General features: G+C 39.4%; 1 protein-coding gene across 3 annotated transcripts in view; it reads right to left on the bottom strand.

The window, feature by feature from the left end:
* Positions 1-416: 416 nt before the first annotated feature.
* CLYBL (citrate lyase beta like) overlaps positions 417-21,837 on the bottom strand; it is a 151,061-nt gene continuing 129,640 nt past the window's right edge. For all 3 annotated transcript variants that reach the window (XM_027674677.1, XM_027674679.1, XM_027674678.1), the window contains 3 exons: positions 21,559-21,726; positions 16,427-16,551; positions 417-1,060 (listed from right to left, as the gene is read on the bottom strand). In XM_027674677.1, coding sequence (XP_027530478.1) covers positions 965-1,060; positions 16,427-16,551; positions 21,559-21,726 — 389 coding nt within the window. In that variant the 3' untranslated portion in view covers positions 417-964. The remainder of the gene's footprint in view (positions 1,061-16,426; positions 16,552-21,558; positions 21,727-21,837) is intronic.

Below are 21,837 nucleotides of genomic sequence, written 5' to 3'. Positions count from 1 at the left end.
AATGAGGAACAGAAACAAAATCTCTGATTGTTGGTGTTTCAAACTTCATTGGAGTCCTCTGGCAACCACAAGTTGATCCTCTGCAGCTTCAATACCCTTTAGCCCTCCATATAAGAGTACATGCTGAATAGAGGACAATGCCTGGTTGTTATGTTTATTTACCCTTACTACAAGCTGGGTTAACCTCTTCAAAACAGCTTTACTAAGCCCGTTAACCACACAGCCCACATGATCTGTAGCCGTATCCCTAATGTGATGTAAATCTGACTCGAGACCATATGCACGAGTTCTGCTGCATTGTGTCTCGGAAAACTACAAGTTTATTGCCGTCCAACCTTTCCCGGGCTGGATACTTCCAGGAGGAAACTCTCTGAATAGACACCACTTTAAAAAAGAGAAAAAAGTCAAGAGTCCTGCATTGTTGGAGCAATATTTTTAATGGCTGTTGCACATTTACAGAAGAGCGGTGTGTGGGGGATGCAAAGCTCACGCAAGGTAAAGATTTTCATTGCAATTATTTCAACTGGTGCGTAATCATTTGAGGTTTTGCCCTTTCTGCCAGGAGTTCTGCATCAGAGTGGGAAGAAGCACAGATAGAAATAGAAGCGATTTGAATCAGTTTTTGTCTGCTCTTTCAACAGAGCTCAGAGTTTGTTTCGCCTTTCTCCTTCAGTGAAGTCATAATCCTACATTTGTAGTAATTATCGTGATGTCACACAGTTGGTGATGTAACCATCACAGGCTATGAGTAGAACATGGGCCATGCAGGAGTGAGCAGTGGTTTGAGTCAGGAATAATTTTAGTAATTAGCTATTCTGGCAAGCAAACTATGACAGATCTGCAAAATGGAAATGAATTTCTGCTTAAGCTTGACATCTTTAATTTCCCCCCCCACCCTCCAAGTATTATAGTCATCTTTAAAAACAGCTACTGGGGCCCCATGGCGAGAGCTTCATTTACCAGCTCATTTTTTCTTGATGGCTGTGGCAAGCGTAACAATGTTCTGTGCCTGCTTCAGTAATGGCATGTCGATCATGCTCCCGTGGAAAGTAAACGCTCCCTGGAAAAGAGAGAATATAAACTTCCTGAGAGACCTCTGGAAATTGTAGTTGGCTTGTCTTGTTCTTTAAAGACACATTTGTTTGCCAAGAAACAGCAGCTCCCACAGTAATCCTGAACAAGTTTTAGGAGACAAACTAACCGAGACAGGGCAAGTGCATTTAAAGAAATGCAGAGGGCAAGAAGTGCTCCAAAGAGGAGGTAAAAAGAGAGAGAAAAGAGAAGCCCAGGGTGCAGCCAGCCTGTTTCAGCCTGTCTAGCTGGCAGACATTGAGGGCCAAGAGCAGCAAGGCTGTGCATGCCAGCTGGGGAGAGGGGCTGGCAGACACAGCACCTGGGGGCAGCTCTGCTCCCCACCTCCAGCATTGATCCAGGGCTGTGCCACAGAGTCAGCACGAAACTGCCTACAGACAGAAGGAAAAGCCAGAAAAGTTATCTTTGTCAGGAAACAGCAATGGGTGTTTGTGGGGTGGAGGGAAGTTTTCTTTACTTGGGGGTTTCCTAGGCTGTGCTGCTGTTTCACCTCTCCATTAGGTCTCTGGTGCTAAAGATAGGCTGGGTCTGTGCTGAGAGCCAGGGACTGGGATGAAAGCTGAAAAAAACAAGTGGATGGCACAATAATATTGCCAAAATCTGTTCTAGAGCCAAGGTAAAGCCCACCTGAGCACCACATATAGGGAATTTCCCCAAATGGATGCAGACTACTCTGTGTCTCAGCACTGGTGATCTGAGAGCCAGGACAGGTTTCAAAAGTCACTTTGTATTCCTAAGAATTTTTTGTTGGTACCATGGTGACAGGTTTAAAACAATTAGCTGTGAATCATAGTTAAAATTTAAACAGAAGACACATGTTTTAAATAGGGCCAAACCTGACTTATTTCTTTGGATGCTTTAATCTACACGTGTTGCTGAGGTAGGATTTGGAAGACAAAACACTGCATTAAAATGTGCTAAAGTTCAGTAGACAAAAAACCCCAACTTATTTGCAATTCTAACAGTGCTTTGGCACATTTAAATAAACACCCAAAAAACAACAAACCCCCAAAATCCAAATACAAATATGCAGTCCCCTCCCTGAAGAATTCAGAACTGAGGGCCTGGCCCCAGCATTGTATAGGGCGTCTCTGTGAAGCACTGTGCACACTTTTAATGCCCTGCTCCAATCAATACGGGATCACAGGCTGGTCCTAGATTTGACAGTGAGCGAGGCTGACCAAGAACAGGGTAAGAATGATAGCAGCATGTGTGTCTGTGAACGCGTAGTGAGAGAAATGCAGAAGAGAACAAGCCATTTATTGACTTGATAATCATTAAATAGAGGACTCCAGCAAGTAAGGTGAAAATATAACCCTTTCACAAAAATGTGTAGGAAATGTGTTGCTCCAGTGGCATATCTAGTTTGACTGAAGTATTAATTAAATACTAAATCACATTCTGGAATATTTAAGACAAAAATTCACCTTAAACAGTAATCTAATACAAATCAATATTGTTGTGTGTAAGAACAGACTGTATTAAAGCCATTGAAAACCTAATAGTAAAAACTACTTTATTCAAAGTAGATTTTCCTACTATAGCATGCAATATTTTAGGTAGGTTTGGAGAATAACTGGAATGACAGAAATACTCAAAGGTTGATGCTTCAAATTGAATTTTTTTGTTTACAGAGCAAACAACTAATCTCTCCTTACCCCAACAACACCAACATTAATATTATTATTTCTATTAATAAGACATTAGTAAATTAATAATTTATTTTAGCTACATATCAGTCATTTTCACTTTTAAAACTTTACAGAAAATGCAGCCTCAAACTATTCAATTTATTAGCTATTGTGAAAATAAATTAGGAACTAAGTAAACATTTTATGACATAGGATTTATTCAGGATAATCAGGTCTACACAGTGATCTCAAACTGCAAGATACATTTTTTTAACTGTAAGAAGAACGTATTTTAATTGTACCTTTTTTCTATAGCCATTCAGTAATGCCTATTCAGTAACAGCCAGTTCAGTAGCAAAGTAAAGAGTAAAGCTAATTCAGTAACAGCTATTGCTTACAGGAGAAATTTGCATGCAGATGACAGTGATAGGTAGAAATATGTTGAGGTCTGTCATTAGCCTTCTCAGTTTTGTGAAAGGAGCTCAGTTATCCTAAGTACCAGCAATAGTTTTCAGAAAGAGATGGGTACCTAGCAATATCAGTTCTGATCTCTGGTAGTCCAAATCATGATTAGGAGGGTCTTATCCCTTCCACTGACTGGATACAGGATGATCTGAAGTCAGATACCTCTGCAAGGTGCCTAAGTTGTAGCACAATGAATCTGGGTCAGGATGTCTTTTTTACAAAGCAAGAGTTAATTAAACAGCATGCTTGTTCTCTCTTCATTAAAATAACATGTTTAGAAAGGAAACCAGGATAACTGTGTATGTGGACACATGAACACTGAACCACTTGAGAACTGCTGTATGTTCCCTGCTTGTCAGTGTGCAGCTGTACTTCGGGTTGCTAGGATTTGAATTCTTGAAGGAAAAAATGCCCCCCTCTTTTTTTTTTTTCTTTTCTAACAGTAAAGGGTAACATGAAGTTGGCTTCTCTGCCTGTTCACTCTGAGGCTTATTTTCTCCCTGCTAATTTGCAGTGTTGAGCTAAAGTCCAGAAAAAGAAACCGATTTTAATGCTATTGAATATACTCTATTCACTGACTCTCTTTCCACCCACAGGTTTCAACAGATAGGAAATACCAGTAATTACAGCTTTGTCCCCATGCTCTCTTTTCCAATTCTTGTAGATGAAATTTGCCTTTAGCATTCTTTTGATTTTCTCTCGCATGAATATAAAGAAAACAAGACTTCCTATAAACACCATTTGCTTTGATAGCATTAATCTGGGGATTAATTTAGTCATAGATCTAAATTGTCTTTTTGGCTAATTTTCTTAACAATCTCACACTTCCAGCCTGTACTTAGATTTCCAGTAGTTCAACTATGGGACCAAGGGTCTGTTCGTAAGGAAGCTTGCAGCATGAATGGGAACAATGGCAGGTGGGTAGTGCAAGGCTGGAGTTTGCATCCATTGTGTTCGGTGGCTGTAGCCCTTGCTTGCCATGTCACCATATAAATCATTCAGTGGGAGCCTTTTCAGGAACCTGTAGAGGGACCCTCCAATCAGGCTAATCAAATGTGTCAGACCAGCCCTGGGAAGAGACAGTCCCTCCAGGTAAAAGCTGATGGAGAAGCTGAGAGAAGGAGTGGTTAGGAGGCAGCGTTGAAGACGGTGGGTGCAGCCTCTGGGTAATGGTGCATGGGTGCAAGTAACTCGAGTTGGAAGAGAAGTGAGGGAATGGAAGACAACTGCAGCACTCACCATACAGCATGTGAAAGTGCTGCCCTTATGAGAAGGGGTGGCTTTGTGGACCAAAGACTCTGCCCTATTTTAAGCAATGCAGTGTGTATTCTGTTGTACCTATCCAGTGCCATCCTTCATGCAGCCACACAGTGAATGTGCTGAAGGCAAAGCCCTGTGAGAAACAGGGTGACTTTTGGCACTCATCAGTCTGTAGTGTATGTGAGCTGTGAGGACGCTTTGGCTGGTCCACACTGTACAGCTGTGAAATCAGTACAACACAGCAGAAGGGTTTGTATTTGTACAGTCTCTCTGCTCCTTCAGCCTGATCACTCTATGCTTCTGTCAGGGCAGATTGTCAGGGAGGAATCAAGGAAGAAAGTGAATGGGCAGCATTTCCCATTTGGGTCATCGTGCAGACTAGCTAAGAGTCCTTCTAACTGACTGACGAGCAAGGAAAAACTCAAGGTATTTCCTTCTGGATAGCTCTGTAAGGGCAGAGGAAGAGAAAGGCAGCAGACTCATCTAGCTCCTCTTCTCTCTGTCTGCCTACTGCAGCTGCCCACAGAGCCCACCAAGTCATCCGCTCCTCACCTCCGTCTCTTGTATCAGACCACATTCTTCAGGCCGGATGATGCAGGACCAGTACCGTGAAATATGCCGCTCCCCCCAGGAACCATGTAGTATTATTCACAATGACTTTTAATGCTCTGTTAAAGCAGTAGTAGCATTTTTAAAAAGTAACAGCAATTTATGCAAGATGCAGGCCATGCTGAGTAAGGTCTTAACAGCTCTATTTTGAATTTCAGTATGCCCTAAAGCACTTTGAGAATGGAACAGAGAAGACTTGGCAAATACAGAAAACAGTTGTAAGGGAATTAAAATTATAGAAAGCTGCTGGTTTTTGTTTGTTTGTTTTTTTGTTGTTTGTTTTTAGTTTTTGTTTTTTTTCAGAAGGTAATGGCAAAAAATTATAGACTTGATAAAAATAGAATTGAGAATGGTCAGCCCCAACTGATAAAAAGATCCAGTCTACAGACAAGAGAAGTGATAAGGTGGAGTTGACAGAGAACAGTCATTTTCACAGGTCAGGAGATGAAGATACAGGCTCATGAAAAAGGGAGGCAAATCCAGCTGTGCAGTAAGAATAACTAATGCAAAAAATTTCCAGGTAGCTGTGGAGAGACTTAAGAGGTGCAGAACCAAGCTTTGTAACACATCAGTTTGGCAGACTTTAAGCTTGTATCCTATGAGCTTCCTTTTGGATAAATGCAGCCACTACCAAACCCAGCTCAGATCTGGCGAAGTTCAACATGTAATTGAGGGGTCATCTTTGACACCTTAGAAGACAACTCTGGTCATGGAACTTGGACATGTCTCTTGTCGTTATCTCTATGTCATCCTTAAAGATTTCCTTTACCTCTAAGAAATGACACTTATCAAGTCACAGAAAGAGTCTCAGTGTTTTTCTGTTATTTGCCTTGGTCAAAAGATGAACACATTAATGCAGTGTTTCCTGGAACATGAAGACCTCTTTTTGTGTGTGTGTGTGGCAGCATCCAGGAACATTTGCTTTGTGCAACTTTTGAGAGTAGTTAAGAGCTTGGTAAATCTATAAGACCATCTCATAAACAGAGCATAAGGTTTTTAGTGGCAAGAAGCTTTCTAGAAGTTAAATGGACAGGATTCAGAGTCCAAGATTTCTGTGTTGTCTGGGGATCAATATGATCTGATGGAACCAGGAGAGGGGAAGAAATGATACAGGTAATTTTATTGCTAGTGTTTATCATGGGTATAATGGAATTGTGTTATATATGGAATTGTGTTGATGTTGACTACAACAGGAGAGGTACAGGATCACAAGTGAGATACTCTTCATGTTTTTCCAGAAGATCAGGGAATGTAAAGTTTTATACTACTTCTTCTGTCCTGAAACCTTTTTATATAATAGACAGTGTTAGATGGGGTTTTACTTTCACCATCTTTTGTTTCCTTATAAACCACTGGCTTAAGGAGAGGAATAAGCAGGATAAAAACCATCATGATACAGAACATTTAAGGCACCTCATAGTTATGTGACACAATTATCTCTGAGCTGTGGATTAAAGTACTTGAGTTAATTAAAGTAAAATAATAATTGTTCTGGGACATGTGGGACAATGATCAGACGAGCTAGTCCCCATTGACTGACAAGACAGAAGAATTAGATGTACTCCTGCACCTGGGAATGCTTGTGGCTTTTTCCTCAGCATTTGCTCCATCTGTGGTTATCTGTACCTCTAACCACATCCATCCTGATGACTGCAATGAGCTCACTAAGGGGGTTACTGTAGACCTTCAGTACAACTGCTGTTGTTATTCATTACCTCAGTCATTGGCAAGCCTTTGCTAACAAACCTTTGGTGTCTTGTTGTACCAGATCCCATCACACATGTAGCCAACAACTTTAACTCCCATGTGACAGTGGCCAGGATTTTCTTGAAGATTACATGAGCTTACATTAAGACCGTGGCTTGTCTACAGCACAAATAAAAAAGAGCTATTGTCTTGCATCAGATGAAAGAATATAGCCAATAGCGCTATGTTAATTTGTTACATGTGTCAGTATATGGGCTGTCCTAGGCCACTGTGTAAAGACAGCCAACTTTTTCAAAAGAAGTTTACTTTGGGAATCTAGTCAGGCTATTTAGATGGCAGGCTTGGAGGTGCTAGGGGATCCTGTTGAGTAGGTAAGGCTTTGGCACAGAGGAGACTCTGGTTAGTCAGGCCAGTGGAAGAAAAGGAAAAGCAAGACAAGGAAATGTTCCAAGAAACTTCAACATGGACAAGAAAACACCTGCTGCTGAATTTTGAATTAAGTATAGGTCTAAGATATGGGTTATCTAATGCTCATGAAATTGCCAAAAACCCCCTCTGCCACTAGTTAGGAGACTATTGAGTGGAAGACAATCTCACAAGTGAAGGGAGGTCCTTTGACAGCACTCTGCTGTGACAGGGTTAGAAATAGTGCCTCACTGATAAAGATTTGGGTTTTTTTCCAATTACTTTGCTCAACAGTTTAGCTAGCAATACTTTCCTTTGCAGATCAAATCCCTGCAAACAGTGTGTGGCAGTCGGGTTATCTTCTTGTCCTACCTGGGTGCCTTTTGAGGGGATATGCAACTAGGACCTGGGGGGATTGGGCATATGGGGACCAACAAGCCAGTCACGCTTTTCTCCTCCACCTCTTTCATCATTAGGAGATGTCGTGAGTCAAACAGAGCTCCCACACTGCTCTGGTAGCATGGGCCAGAGCCTGTGTGTGAATACAGCCATTGTGTAAATAAGTAATTATGTAAGTCCCCTTCTAACCCCTGTGACCTGTGTCAGCACTTGTGGGCAGATGCCAGGCTAAATGGAAACGAGCAGGATGGGTGATGCCAGCTGGCCAGGGCAAACCTTGCATACCTCCTACTAGGAGAAACAGAGAACCAATATAGACAAGCACCCTGAAGTCCAAAGATGAATCTTTGATCCACAGTTATCTGAGAAACACTAATTCTTTCCAAGGTAATTCAGACACTTCTGACACCCACAGGTTTTATAAAATACAAGGAATACAAGGAATAAACCCACTAAAATGTGCTTGGTTCTGAGAACATTACCTCTAATCCTGCACTATATTAGCTGTTATAAGGAAATAAGAGTTTTGAGTTCTGCAAGAAGGGCAGATTTGCTCTTCCAAGGAGGGAAGAGAACAGGTGGATGGCAAAGGCTTCCCCTAAAAAGCATGGCATTCAGGAAGATAATTCCCCTGGGATTAATGAAAACACACATTGTTTAAGTGACTCCCTGCAGAGGAAATTTGGAAATCTTTGCTTTGGGGCTTTAAAAGAATGCTTGGGTTTGCTTACAGGTAATGAACAAAAGAGAAAAGAGTTCTGGTTGCAGCAAATGACATTGGGTCGGTGCCTGGGGGAGGAGTGATTATCCTGAGTACAAAGGAATGATTTCTCTCGAAACAGAAGGTTGAGACCATATTTTTGGGGAAGTCAAGAGTAGGAAATAAGCTAACAGCTGTGATGGTGCTGAATGCAGGTTTAATTAATTTTTTTCTTCTGCAAGTTTTAGCCAAAGAGCTGTCATAAAGAGCTGGGTCATGACTGCACCTTCTCATAATGAACTTCCAAAGGTTAGAGAGCTGCTAGGAGGTGTTCAAAGATATCTGGGTCAACTGAGCATGTTTTCCAGACTATAACAAGATAAAGTCTCTCCCTCCTCTCTGGTCAGGCCTGTCCTGCCTCCAGGGCAAACTGACAGACAACTATGGCCTTCTTTTATCATGTTTGCAGTAGGTAGGAAATGCCCAAATAACTAGTGTAGTCACATATGACAAACTGAAGACTTCACAGACGCAAGCTATATGGACAGAGTTTTTTAAGCTACATATTTCCATATCCTTCCCTTAGAACACTTTCACATTTGCTCCTTTTCTGTAGCAATATTATGGGTTGAAAGACACTTGTACATAAAATCTTTGAGGAAAATAAATGATCCATGAAAAGGTTTGTCAAAGATATATTTTTAGCAAGAGCAGATGCTCAGTGGGTCTCTGTGATCTGTTGAAGGATGGATAGGGAGGGAATTCTGCCAAGTATCAACAACAGTAAATTTCTGTAGCCATTTTATTGATATGAAGAAAACATTAAATATCACTACCTTTTGTTTCTTTTTGTCAGTGTAAACTTCCACTGGAGTAGAAGTAGTCAGTGAGTTCAGAGGATAAATCAGTTTGTAATGCCAGAAGCAGGCCTGTTTGTATGAGACAGACTTCTAGGAGTAGATGGAAGGACACAAAAGGTCGAGAAAGAAAGAGCAACAACCACATGAAATAGAGATTGATTTTTGCCTCAAATAACTCCGAAGCAGCAGTACAAGAACTCTGGCAGAAGAAGCCCTTTCTAAAGCTCAACAGGTAGGAAGGACTTTGTGATCCTTCAAGTCCACAGTGGGGCAGGAAAGATGAAGATCAAGGACCTACAAGGTCCTTCACTTCTTCTCCACCTGATATTATTTTCCCAGCCCATATATAAGGATCTTGTCCTGCTGTGTGAGCCAGACAAGCTGTTTTTCCCTCTTACAGTCCCCCAAGCTGCCTGAACGCTGGGGACAGCCCTTTCAGCTGGGATGGGCCTGGGAATCCTGCTTGGTCCAACACCAGAGACTCCTTCAGGCCCCCCAAGTCTCTCCCTCTCACTGAGCAAACAACCTATTTAAGATCCCTGAATGGAGGGCAGACATGAGGAGATTTTTATTGCTGTCTTTGCACTTTCTTTAGTTACCTTCTCATTGTGGTTGTTGCCTTCCTATGTGCTCCTCTTGAGTAGGAAAGAATAAAATTAAAGAAACTGAGGGAAGTTTTAGAAGTTGGAAATATTCTCCACTGGTTTTCATTCTCTGTCTTATAATATATTGTGAATGGAAGAATCCTAGAGAGTATGCTTGCTGTTGCCAGGCAAATCTTCATTTTATAGCACAAAAGCAGCTTCCTGGACAAACCCTATCCAATGATGCATTTTTTCCCCCTAGTGAGCATCATGGTTATTATATGGAAAAGTGAAAAGTAACTAATATTAGTTACTTTAGTAAAAGTAACTAATATTACTTACATCCTCAGATGCCCTTCATTAACTAATTTGGAATTAACTTGAGGTTTATGGTCATGGAAGCAATTTGTTAAACATAAACTAGAAAATTCAATCTGAAAGTAAATGACTGATTACAGGACACACAAAAGGCATTTGATACTGAGGGGAAAGGTAGCTGTAAAATACAACACAGTTGAGAAAAATAATAATAGCGAAGCTCGTTCTGCCAACAAGAATGGAATTGCCTGTATTTTTGTGTTCTCTGTTTTTTCTAATTTTAGGTTCTAATTTTCTGAATAGGATTGAACAGCCATATTTTACTGTGATTCTCTATTTCAGCTGAGAGAGCTGTTGCAGAGAGCCTCTCCAGGTCCCTGAAAAAGCTGGCTAGCACAGAGAGGAGTGAAAAGGCAGCGAGACTGCTGCTACTTAAATTAACTGAAACAATATTTTGGCTGTACAGGCTTCTGAATTCCCTCAGTAAGCCTTTAAAAGAGCCATCTGGTCAGAACATTACATCTCTAGTTAGATACTGCTTTGGAAACTGAAACGAGGCTCATGAGTTCTTGTTAATGCTTTTTAGAAAGAGATTTTGGAGGTAGGTAGTTGCCTCGGTGGGTTGCTTGGTGCAGAGCAGGTTTTGGCACAATGGTGGGCAGGTGTCTGCAGCAATGGGTGTCTTCCCGCTCCATGCCCATAACAAAGCATTGACTGACTGGGAATGTGCCGACACAGCATGGCCCTTCCAAAAGCAAGGGCACTCACCCTGCATATATCTCCTTGAGCCAACAAGGATAGAGAGGGCTTGTGCCTTGCTGAGAAAGAACTCAGAGAGATGCCATCCTGTGCCCTCTGCAGGGCCCATGTCCCCTGGGACAGGAGGAGCCTCCTCCTCCAGGAGCTACCTCCGGGTGGAAAGGCTATGGAGGTGCACAGCATCTGTCCTGCTCCAGGCTCATGGAGAAACTTCTCCCTGCGGGAAATATCAAAGTGCCACCCGAGTGTCTCTCCCTCCCCATTTTGGACACAGGTCTTTAATGAGTGGCGGAAAACAGATTAAGAGCCACCAAATGCCTGCTGGGGAGTGGGAGGGGGAGAAGTTGGCAAGAAAATGTTTTGTACGAGTTTCTGCCCTGCTTAGAAGCTTTTGCAGCCCTGTGTAGTAAAATCTGTCTCCTTCTCTCCCCACCTGGCATAACTCCCTCAGGACTGATTTCACCAGTGTAGGAACCAGTATAGCACAAGCAATTAGCCAATGCAGCCCCTTCTGCTCCATTGTAAAGGTTCAAAATTTGCCCCCAGATGGATCCTTCTAAGAGAAAAGCCTTCAACTGTGACACAAAACACATTTGTAAAGTATCTTTCATATACTGTATAGAGAAACTTTGAATACTAATATAAGCTCTCTTGACCCCTATTTATTCATCAGTTTTCACATTAAAATTTCACTTGGCCACTCTTTAAAAAGATAAACAACATAGCAGAGGCCCATGCTTAAATCCCACCAGCACTCTTCACGTTTTCATAGAGATGCATCTGAGCCTATATTAAGGCTGAAGCTCCAAAAAGGTGGCAATTTACCACAAATTCCTGAATCCTCTGCTCTGCAGTGGAAGAAATATACATCACCTAATTAACATAAACGACAGCAAATGCCCTGTGTTCTTGGAGGGAGGGCTAACAGCACTGTAGTTCAGCATGCACAGAGGCATGCTGCCATTGTCACCCTGGAATGGGATCCAGCTTAGGTGGTGGCACCTCGAAGCTCTGCAGTCTGTCCTGGGCTGCAGGAGAGTGGGGGCTGCTTCCTCACTCCCAACTCCTCATAAATCCCCGAGATATAACGCCCTATAAAGTTCAGTATAATCCCTGTGGGTCGATGAGGTCCCATACAGCTCCATGGCAGAGGGATGCTCCAGGGCAACCCTTCCAAGAGGCAGCCTAAGCCTGGCACTCCTGGGACATGGTCCTGCTTTCCTAGCAACCAGGGGCTGGATTGGGACGGGTTGGATCCCGTGTGGCTGGGGCCGTAAACGGAGAGCCCTCACGGGGTCTGCGGCACGGCCGGAAGAGGGAGGGAAGCATGTAGAGACCTCCCTGTGAGGCAGTGGGAGCTGGACCTGGCCCAAGCACGAGGGTGCATCGTCTCCAAGATACAGTGGCTTGGGGTAGCTTTTCCTAAACAAAGAGCATTATAAAGGAGCCACTGCTGGAAATTTCCATTCTTTTGTTGGGTTGATGCTGTGTAAATAAATGCAGTCCTAAGATTTTTCATAATCCTGGAAAGGTCCGTAAATGAAATTGTATAGTTTGCCAAATCACTAGAGTTCATATATATTATTCCTCAGCTGCCGGGAACATGATATACAATGGCACAGAATATAATGCAAGAAACATATGCTAAAAGTCTTCTTAGAAGCACTCTGTGCATTTGTATGTGGCGTGTACAGATATTTCTTTTGTTTTGCTCTATGGGATCTAAAATATTCACCCCATATTACAACTTGGGTTTGTGAATTACTTACCTTAACTCTAAATAATCCTTACTTGACAAGTGACTTTGGTGGCAGCATTTAGTTATTCCCTGGTTTAATGTGTGGGTGCTTTGAAAGCATTATAAATTAGTACGTGAGATAAATGTGTAATCAACCTTTTACTTTATTCTTCTGCTTTTCTTTATATTTGAATTTTATTTAAAAACAAGACAATTCGGGAAGATCCCATTATGACAATAATATTGTGCCAGATGTATTTATAAGTCGAATGGCTTAAAAATGCATTTTTAATGTCTTACTTTTTTGTCATATATGAACACTCACTACATATAGAAGAGATTACAGTCCTGTATCCAGTACATTGGTAATGTAAATGTAGGAGTTACTTAAATAGTAAAGCCTATGTACCCTCACTGTTAGAAATCACATCTTTTTCTTAAAATAGGCTAATAACTTCTCCTGCTAACTCTATCCACTTGAATTCAGTTAATCGGTATTTATAGGATCACTTCCCTGTTTAATGTGGTACAAATGCTTCAGAAATTTCTAAAAGAAACTGTCCTTTAGACTACTGGAATGATGTTTATTACTCTTCTTTTTAATTTTTGAACACACTGACATTTATCTTATATTTAGATCTTCCCAACAGCTATACCTGCTTTCTTTAGGATGAATATTTTAATTTTGAAAATCATATTCCTTAGTAATGCAGTTCTACTGGAAATAAATAGAAATCTTTTTAAGCGCTTTTCAGTTTTAGATCTCAAAGTTCTAGACGAAAGAGAGCACTTAATGAATAGCTGAATAAAATACAAAAGGTACTTTTTCAACATTTGTCTTCTACTTGTCCAAACTACAATGTTACCACTTATTTCCTAGATATGCTATTTTTCAATAGGAATAGAAATGTAAAAAACAGCCCCACAACCAAAACAACCTAGAAACCAAACCAAAGCAATCCCTCAAACAGGACTATCTCCATAAGGTAAGCCCAAATCCTTCTGGCTTGCTGGCTAGCTCTCTAATTTTCTTCTGTTTGGACACTGCCACAGCACTTCTAATTCTGCAGTGCTCATCTGAGATCCTAATTTTTCCTGACCTCAGTACTCATATTTGGGGGCTACAAAGCATTTCAGCCTCCAGGATGAAGTAGCTTGGTTCAGTCTTCTTTCAAAAGCAGATTATTATGACAAATGTAGGTCTCAAATTGGAATAGATTACAAAAGCTTATTACTGTATTTTAATATAAAATATTGTTAACTAAGGGCATCAAACTTTAAACCAAATTAATAGTAAACTATGATCCCAGAGACTGCAGACTAGTAACTTATCTACCACACAAACAGCTGCACAAATCCCTCACATTTATTTTTTCCAGGCTTTCAACTTTCATTAATAACATGGCAAACCCATGCAAGTCTCAACCATATTAATCACAGCTATATTTTTAGTCTTACTGACATGAACACTTTAATATAATAAAAGGGAAAGGAAAACAGAAGAGGTGTTTCATTAGGACATGAGGATTACTAAAACCGCTGCGTGGAGTATTTGCCAGGAGGTGGTAGGGGAAGAGTTATTACTTACATTTTAGCATGTCACTAGGATGCAGAGTGAGAGGATCCCTCAGTGAGATGTGTTTGCTTTGAAAAAAATACTAAGTAATCAGATGGTCCAAGCTCTTCTTACTGACACAATCATAATAGCAAATTATAAACTCGGTTAAGGAGTTGTCAGCATTACATGGAAAACTATTTTTCCAATTTTGTTATAAAGTCTGGTAATATAACAGTGCTACAAGATCCAGAAATTCACATATTAACCTGCCAGTCCTTTTTTATTGATAGATGACTACATGCAAAAATATATGAAGTGTGCAACCTGGTTGGTTAAAAAAATAGCCCAAACCACAAACCCTCACCAAATTTGCTCTGGCAGCTAAGTACAGGAGTTTATAACCTATTTTAAAAACATTAATGAACAGAAAAAAATCCCCCAAACCCAAAAGCCCCTCACCCCACCCGAATGGCTGATACAGACAAAACCCCCCAGTATTATTTCAGTAAAATAGCAGCTTCAAAACAAATCCAAAGACTAATGCTTGCCAAATACAAAATTATTCAATATTAAATGTTTGGCTTAGTGATAATGTGATACTGGGACTAGAGTTAAATTTAGTTCAGTCTCCTAATTGACTGTTCATATGACAGGAGTATTCCTTAGATGAGTTTCTGACATTAAATTCAGCTGAATGAATAGTATTGAACATGTGAGAAACATAAACAATATTTGGCTGAGTATGTTGTTTGACTTTCTTCTTTCTGCGTCTACCTGCCTACACATTTGCACCAGCAGTATATTTATAATGAGCCTTTTGTAAGGGAGCCAAGCTTTGTAAATCGGAATAATGGGCAAAACCAGCCACACATTTTTTACTTCTATATTGTTTGCATGTAGAGAGCTACATTTCAAAATCAACGGGAACAGAACAAAGAGATACAGTCATACAGCATCCTAATAGTGACCCTGAAATCACTGCTCAGGACAACACCCAAATATCATAGTCATGGCTGTACTGGAAACACCCAGGTACCACAAAGGGGATGCGATAGCCTAGTGAAGAGAAGGGCAGAGCAATAGCAAATACCTTGTCAGACTTTTACTGAGAAGAAAGCATAATTTCTGTTTTGACCTTTACAGCATTTTTAATGTACAACATCTGTAGTATCAGAAATGCAGGGGAACAGGGAAGGCACACATCTCAATCTTTTTCTACCCATCAGAAAGCAGAAAAAAAATGTACAGAAAACATTTATATGGCACCAGAGAAAGTGAGATCCTATGCACAGTCTTATAGATGAACTTCGCGACCGGAGGGATTTGTCTCCTACTTGAATGTCACACAAGTACATGTGAACTATTCCCGCTCATCTGCAGTCCCCATTCTGACATTGGGACTTTGCTTTTTAACTAGCCCAGGCTTGGCTGCAACTAAGATAAATACATTTGGCTGCAACTTTTTTTTCTTTCAAAAAGAGGCAAACTGGATTATAGCAAATAACCTTTAAGATAATTAACTGACAATGCTGCAACTAGCATAAAATCTTCCTTCAGGCGACCCCTAATTTAAGTATTACTGGCACAAAGTGGAGACAGATTGTGCATCACTACCGCAATATTTACATAGCAGAAACCCACAGAGCAGGAAACGTGAGACTCAATGATGCACTAAATTAGGAACAATCATATTCTAGTGTTAATTTGCTTTCTCCTCTATCCAAAATTCAGGTCCAGCAATTGGTACAAAGGCACATAAAACATTCCCATTTTTAACAATTAAGAACCACAATCTGCAAGCAGTTGTTCTCAAAAGTACCTTCACTCACTACTGAGCACGTTTGCAGGATGAAACCCCCAAAAGTGAAACAGGTCTACTGACATAGATTTTTTAAGAAATCCAAGGCTTCCTAATTCATTTATTTATTTCCATAAATGATGTCTGTGCGCAAGCAGTCTGAGTTGTCTGCCAGGCTACCTGTCTTTTGGTTGCAAATATTTTTGTCTGATAGTAACACTGTGCTTCTGCGGCATAATGGAGAATCAGTTTTAATTCAGTGAAGCCTTAGATATATGCAGGTACTCAAAAGGCTGTGTAATCAAAAAATTAAAGTTAAAATGGGGGAAAGAAAAGATAGTAGTTCTATTTCTAAATATATTGGGAAGTGAGACATTTATAACAAATATAGTCTATAGTCTATTCAGAGACAGATTTCACAAGCATTCCTCTCAGTTACAGCACACTTCATAAGATAAATGCAAAGAGCCATCCCCAACCTTTCTAAATCTTAAATATTATTCAGATTTGCTTTCCACTATGGTATATTAACAGAATATTTACCTTGCCTAATCGCTGATGTTCTTCAAAAGCAGAAATCAGTTCTTGTGCCCACTTTATTTTTTCAGGGCTTGGAGAGAACTGTTCCTGGACAACAGCAATTTGGTTGGGGTGAATCACCTGCTTACCTACAAAGAAGATTAATAACACCAGAATCATGCATCGACAAACAGATGTTCAAGCAAAATGTTCCAACCACTTGAGGCTCTCATATGCCTTGCAGACTTTCTTGCTCTTTAACTAATTATTTTACTTGATTTTTTTTAATTTTTAAAAGTGGAAAAGAGTCAGATACCTTTTTGCCAGAATTTTTTAAGAATAATAATATCTTGTGCTATGCTTGCATTCAGTATAGTTTAAAAGAACTCATGATTCTTTCTCCTCTCTCCCCATTTTGATCCATACTTCTTCTCTCAGTCATTTCGGGTGCAATTGTTTGTCTGGGGCAGTCAATAACACTTAAGTATAATGCATCTCTGAATTTAACTATATAAATAACAGCTCCAGACACTCTTAAATAAGTTGTATTAAAGTGTGTTCAGAAAATGAGATCTGAAGAAGATGGCGAGAGATTTGTAGGACTGAAAAGTTACCAGTAACCCAAGGATCATGCCCTTAATTCTCAGTATTGGCTTAGCATCATAAAATCTTCAGTGGTGTTTAAACTGTTGTTGCTGCAATTGTTGGCAGTTGCAGGTAGGCTGCAATATTTATTTAGTCACCAGTTAGCTAAACAACTACCAGCAGTGCCCTGAGGTTTTATGAAGTAGGGTTTTTTTAATCCTTTCTTGTATAAACATAAGTTAAGAAAATAAAAATAGATGTTGCCTTTTTTTTTACTAGAGATTTTCAAACATGAATAGACAGCCACATAATCCATTTTAATCTGTGACTGTATTTAGCTACCTTAAAATAAATACGTCTAATTTGTTTGCTACTTTTAAAAGTGCAACGTTTGACATTATTAGTTCATTTCTATGCGAATTTCACAGACTGGTGTGATTTCTGCAGTTTGCTTTCAAAGTATTTTAATAAAGAGAGGGTACCGTAATTCCCAGTTTCCCGTGGAATTAATAACTCTCCTCGGCGCCAGATAACAAAACTAGTTAGAGGGATGAGCCTGATCCTGCCAACCTGCCAGCAAGTGAGCAGTCCCCTGCAGACCGAGGGTCCCACAGCCCTGCCGTCCGGCCGCCCGCTGCAGCTTCTCGCGGGAGCGAGACTTGCACGCAAGGAAAAGTTTGGAGTGTCAGGACCTACGGAGGTTTCCTGCACAACGGGATCTGCTCCCCTGTTCTCACTGACATTAGGCCAGCTGTACGTTAGAAATCGGCCCACCACTTGATCTGAGAAGCCTCATGCATGACCGCAGAAATACATGTATTTTCAATGAAATAACCACTGCAAAAAACCCCTAGGATTACTTTTATCAGACTACAGTGCATGTGGGTGATAACCTGGAGTACAAAGTAAATCTACTTAATTAAATGAGCAAAGAAATAGTAGTCTTTCAGTGTTGCTGTGTTCCTTTGCTAAAAAGCCATAAGTAGCTCAATTTTATTTCCTGTTAAATAACGTTTAGTTTATGATTTTACAAGCATAAAAATACTCAGTTTGAAATTTCAATTTCATAACTATTTTAAAAATAGTTTAAGAATAGGTAAAAGCTTAAAACCCTGTAAGAACTATATTTTTTGAAAGAAATTACACAGAGATTTTTTTCTTAAGCCAGTGCTTTTTACATTCGATCTACTCAAAGGTTTTTTAATCAATTTAATAAAATGCCATCATTATTAAGATAATGATGTCCCTTATTTGTAATATAACAAATTCTCCCTAGGTAAACTACTAATTCTAAAATTGAAGTGTGTACCAACAATTTTTGAAAAATCCTAAGGAGCTTAACTTTCTGGGAAAAATATTGAGTATATTTTAAATTATATTTAAAGTCAGTCCATAATTATAACAAAATTAAAAATACATATATATATTTTTAAAGTGTAAAACATTCCTGTAAAAAGATTTGCTTTTATAAAGATACCTGTAGCAGTAAGCTATGCATTTTATCATTAAAACACTACTGAAAAATTCACAGAGAATATAATCTAACTTTTGATTTATAGCATTTGGTTGATTTTTGTCACAGACTACATATCCAAATAACTGTATAACAGACATAATGCCATGCAGGAATGAAGCAAATATTTTAAACAGAATTGTTGTTATTGACAAGTTACTGAGAGAGTGCAAAATTGGAAGACATTAAAATTTATGACCATGAAATCCTTTTTACAGTACCACTTGATAAATCGTGTTTTAAATCAATACCTGTCAAGTCTTTGGGGTAACTGTATGATGGTGTCATTTTAGTCTTCTACAAAAGACTGCAAAAGAGACGAAACCTATACTGTTTCGTATTTATATCTGGCTTCTTAGCATGTAGCACAGGACTTTATATAATAACTAAGTTGTCTGTTAAAGCATATGGCAAGGTTTACCTAATTTTTTACATAAACGTTTCTAAAACCTATGCCTATTTATATAGGCAACACACTGTTTTAAAGTCCACAGGTACTGGCATTGTAAAACATCTTGCTGTGTGTCTATGGCTATATATGTATATAAATAAATATATATAAATATACATATGAAAGGACTATTAATCTGGCTAAATTACATTTGAAAACATTAGATTTCATGTTAACACACTCACTGAAGGAAAACCAGGCTGCTTTTAAGATAACTGGAAAAGGAAACTTGGTTACAATAAGCAGTGAGGTTCACAAGAGTAATTACATATCTGGTAAATTCTTTGTTATATTATTTCACTTGTTTAATTGCGAGTGAACATATTTGATTACACTAAGGTAGATTCTACTGGTGTAATATGGGGATATCTAAGGATATATACCTTTAGTGAATATTTTGGATTTGCATTGCTTTTGAGGGTGGTGAATTCAGCCCTGTGCATACAAATATATGAGTGTTCTCCAGCTAAGAGAGCAATTTGGAAGCCTCGGGTCATCTGATTCTCTGTGAAAAAGTAGCAGAAAGGGACTTTATATATTTAAAAATTAGAAGAATTGCACGTTTTGGACTTGTTATTAAGGTGACATTTCAGTACTTTACCCTCACATTATGAGAGGACTGTCAGTGACAAATACGATGTACATACTTCTGCTTTATACAAGGTCATGGATTAAGCTAAGACCCATTTGTAATTTTCTGTGATGAATAAAATTTGAAATGTTAAAATGTTTCATTTATATAGGTTTGGGAAAAAATGATTTTCTTTTCAGTTTTGAAATTACATTTTATTTTAATCAAAACAAGCAAGAAAGATTATAAAAGCATTGGATAAACTGAAAGCAAAAGAAACAAAGAACAAGTGAAAGGTTTTAGATTGATCTAAAATATTTTTGTTCTTTTTTACAAAATAAAATGAAAAAATGCTGTTTTGTTTTAGCTTAAACAGATTTTTAAATTCCCCCCCCCCCAAATCAGAAAAGTCAGTATTGCCTGTCTCTAATTATGGTTGGACTGGTCAGGTTGTTTGCTGGATTTTGGAAATGTGTTTTTTTCCTGCAGAAAGGCAGGAGGCAAAGAGCAGGAGCTGTGAGTTCACCTCAATGAAGTCTGTACCTTTCACAGACTTTTACTCCTTGTATGGAAAGGCAAGACACATCTATGGCCAAGTTAGAAAGTCACTTTACACTCTAAATTGCCACATGTGACCTTTTTATTTTTCTCCTGTCTGGACCCTGTCAGACAATGTCAGACAACTTCCACCATAAAGTCAGTGGAGTCCAAACCACCATCAACACTACTTGTGCTGACCATTTCTAAATTTCCTAAACTGGCAGCCTGAGTTAAGTATTTAAATGCACATTAAGCATTCAAAAAGAGTGCTTTCAAAGGTGCTAGGCATCTGCAACTCCATCTTCTGTCAACAGGAGGTTCAGATGCTTATGTTTTTTCAAAAATCAAGCCTTTCCTTAAGCTAGGAAATATTGCTTGAGACCAGGTAGCCGTCAGCAGGTGCTACCATTCAGCAGCTCTATTATTTTTCCTACTTCAAAGGGAGATGAGTGAAGGGTGGAAGTCCACATGGCCATGGATAAGGTAGCTGTGAGGAGCTAGCCATTTCACCTCTGAAACAATTCTTGGTTTTGTGAATGTCGAAGCTCAATAGACAGTAAAGCAGAGTTTGTGCTGAAGAGCATTGATTGCTATTCTTTCACTGGCATGCCGAAATCACTTAAAATAACACTTGTTTTTTTCGCTTGGTGCTTTAAGATATCATGTAAAGCTAACTGTAAAAACAGAGTTTGCTAGGTAGCGTTGCCAGGACCCATGCTTTTGTTAATAAAAACCTAAGGGATGTACTAGTACTGTACATATATTCTAAGTGATGGTTAGAGAAAAGATAATGTAATGTTCGTCCTATATGTTGGAATTCTCTAATGGATGTGTTAAATGGCTGTTTTCTATTGCAGAACCACAAACTTTGGTGGCTGCACTGTCCCAACAGGGTGTCTGAGCAACCTGGTACACCAATCACAGTGTAACAGGCTGCATTACAGGACTCTGGGGCAAGGAGCTGCTCTTGCTGTCTGCCAATACCCATAGGTGTCACCAGCACTTACTGGCAGGGGAGCCAGGAGATGAGAAAGAAATCAAAGAAAATAACAAGAAAATAACTTTCCCCTAACAGTTAGCATACGAGATTTGCTTCTTCCCTCCTTTGCCTAAAAAGTATTTTTTAACAACTGCCATAGTTACAACAAAGAGAAAAGGCTCCAATTGTTGAGTGGCCATTGCAGAGTACAGTATCACCTTTCTCATGCTCTGTGATGGGATGAATCACTGCACAGCCTCTACCCCAACTTCTCTTCAAAACCAGTCACACGCTTCATGGGATGTGGTTTTAAAAAGCAGCCTGTGACTTTTCAGGCAAAATTTCCAGCTGCAATTTTTAAGATACTAATAAACATAGAACAGCTTGGTATAATGAGTTTTTCAATAAATGACCTGAAATAAAAATCAAGTTATTTATCTAAGTTATAGTAAATGTAGCAATATATTTAAAATGAAGAAGATATGCGTTATTTTAAGACATCGGCAGAAAGTCATACCGGTGAATCCCATTGAGGCACCTTCTCTTGATTGCCTGCGGAGCCCGTCTTCATCATGGAAATCGATGTAAACAAGGTCTATTGCTTGAAGGCCGAATGCCTTTGCTGTGACTATTATTTTTTGCCTGGCATATAGAATATCGTGAGTTTCCTTATTGCTTGTTGCACCTACGAAAATAATGAAAACAAAGAACAGCTGACAAGAGCCTTTTAAACCTCTCTGCTTTAAATATTTCCTGTTTAAAAAAAAAACCCAGTAAAGTTTGAGATGCTATTTAA

This window comes from Neopelma chrysocephalum, unplaced genomic scaffold, assembly GCF_003984885.1.
Source record: "Neopelma chrysocephalum unplaced genomic scaffold, ASM398488v2 Primary Assembly neopelma1_25, whole genome shotgun sequence".
In the NCBI taxonomy this organism is placed as follows: Eukaryota; Metazoa; Chordata; class Aves; order Passeriformes; family Pipridae; genus Neopelma; species Neopelma chrysocephalum.
This window is presented reverse-complemented; position numbering and strand designations above follow the sequence as displayed.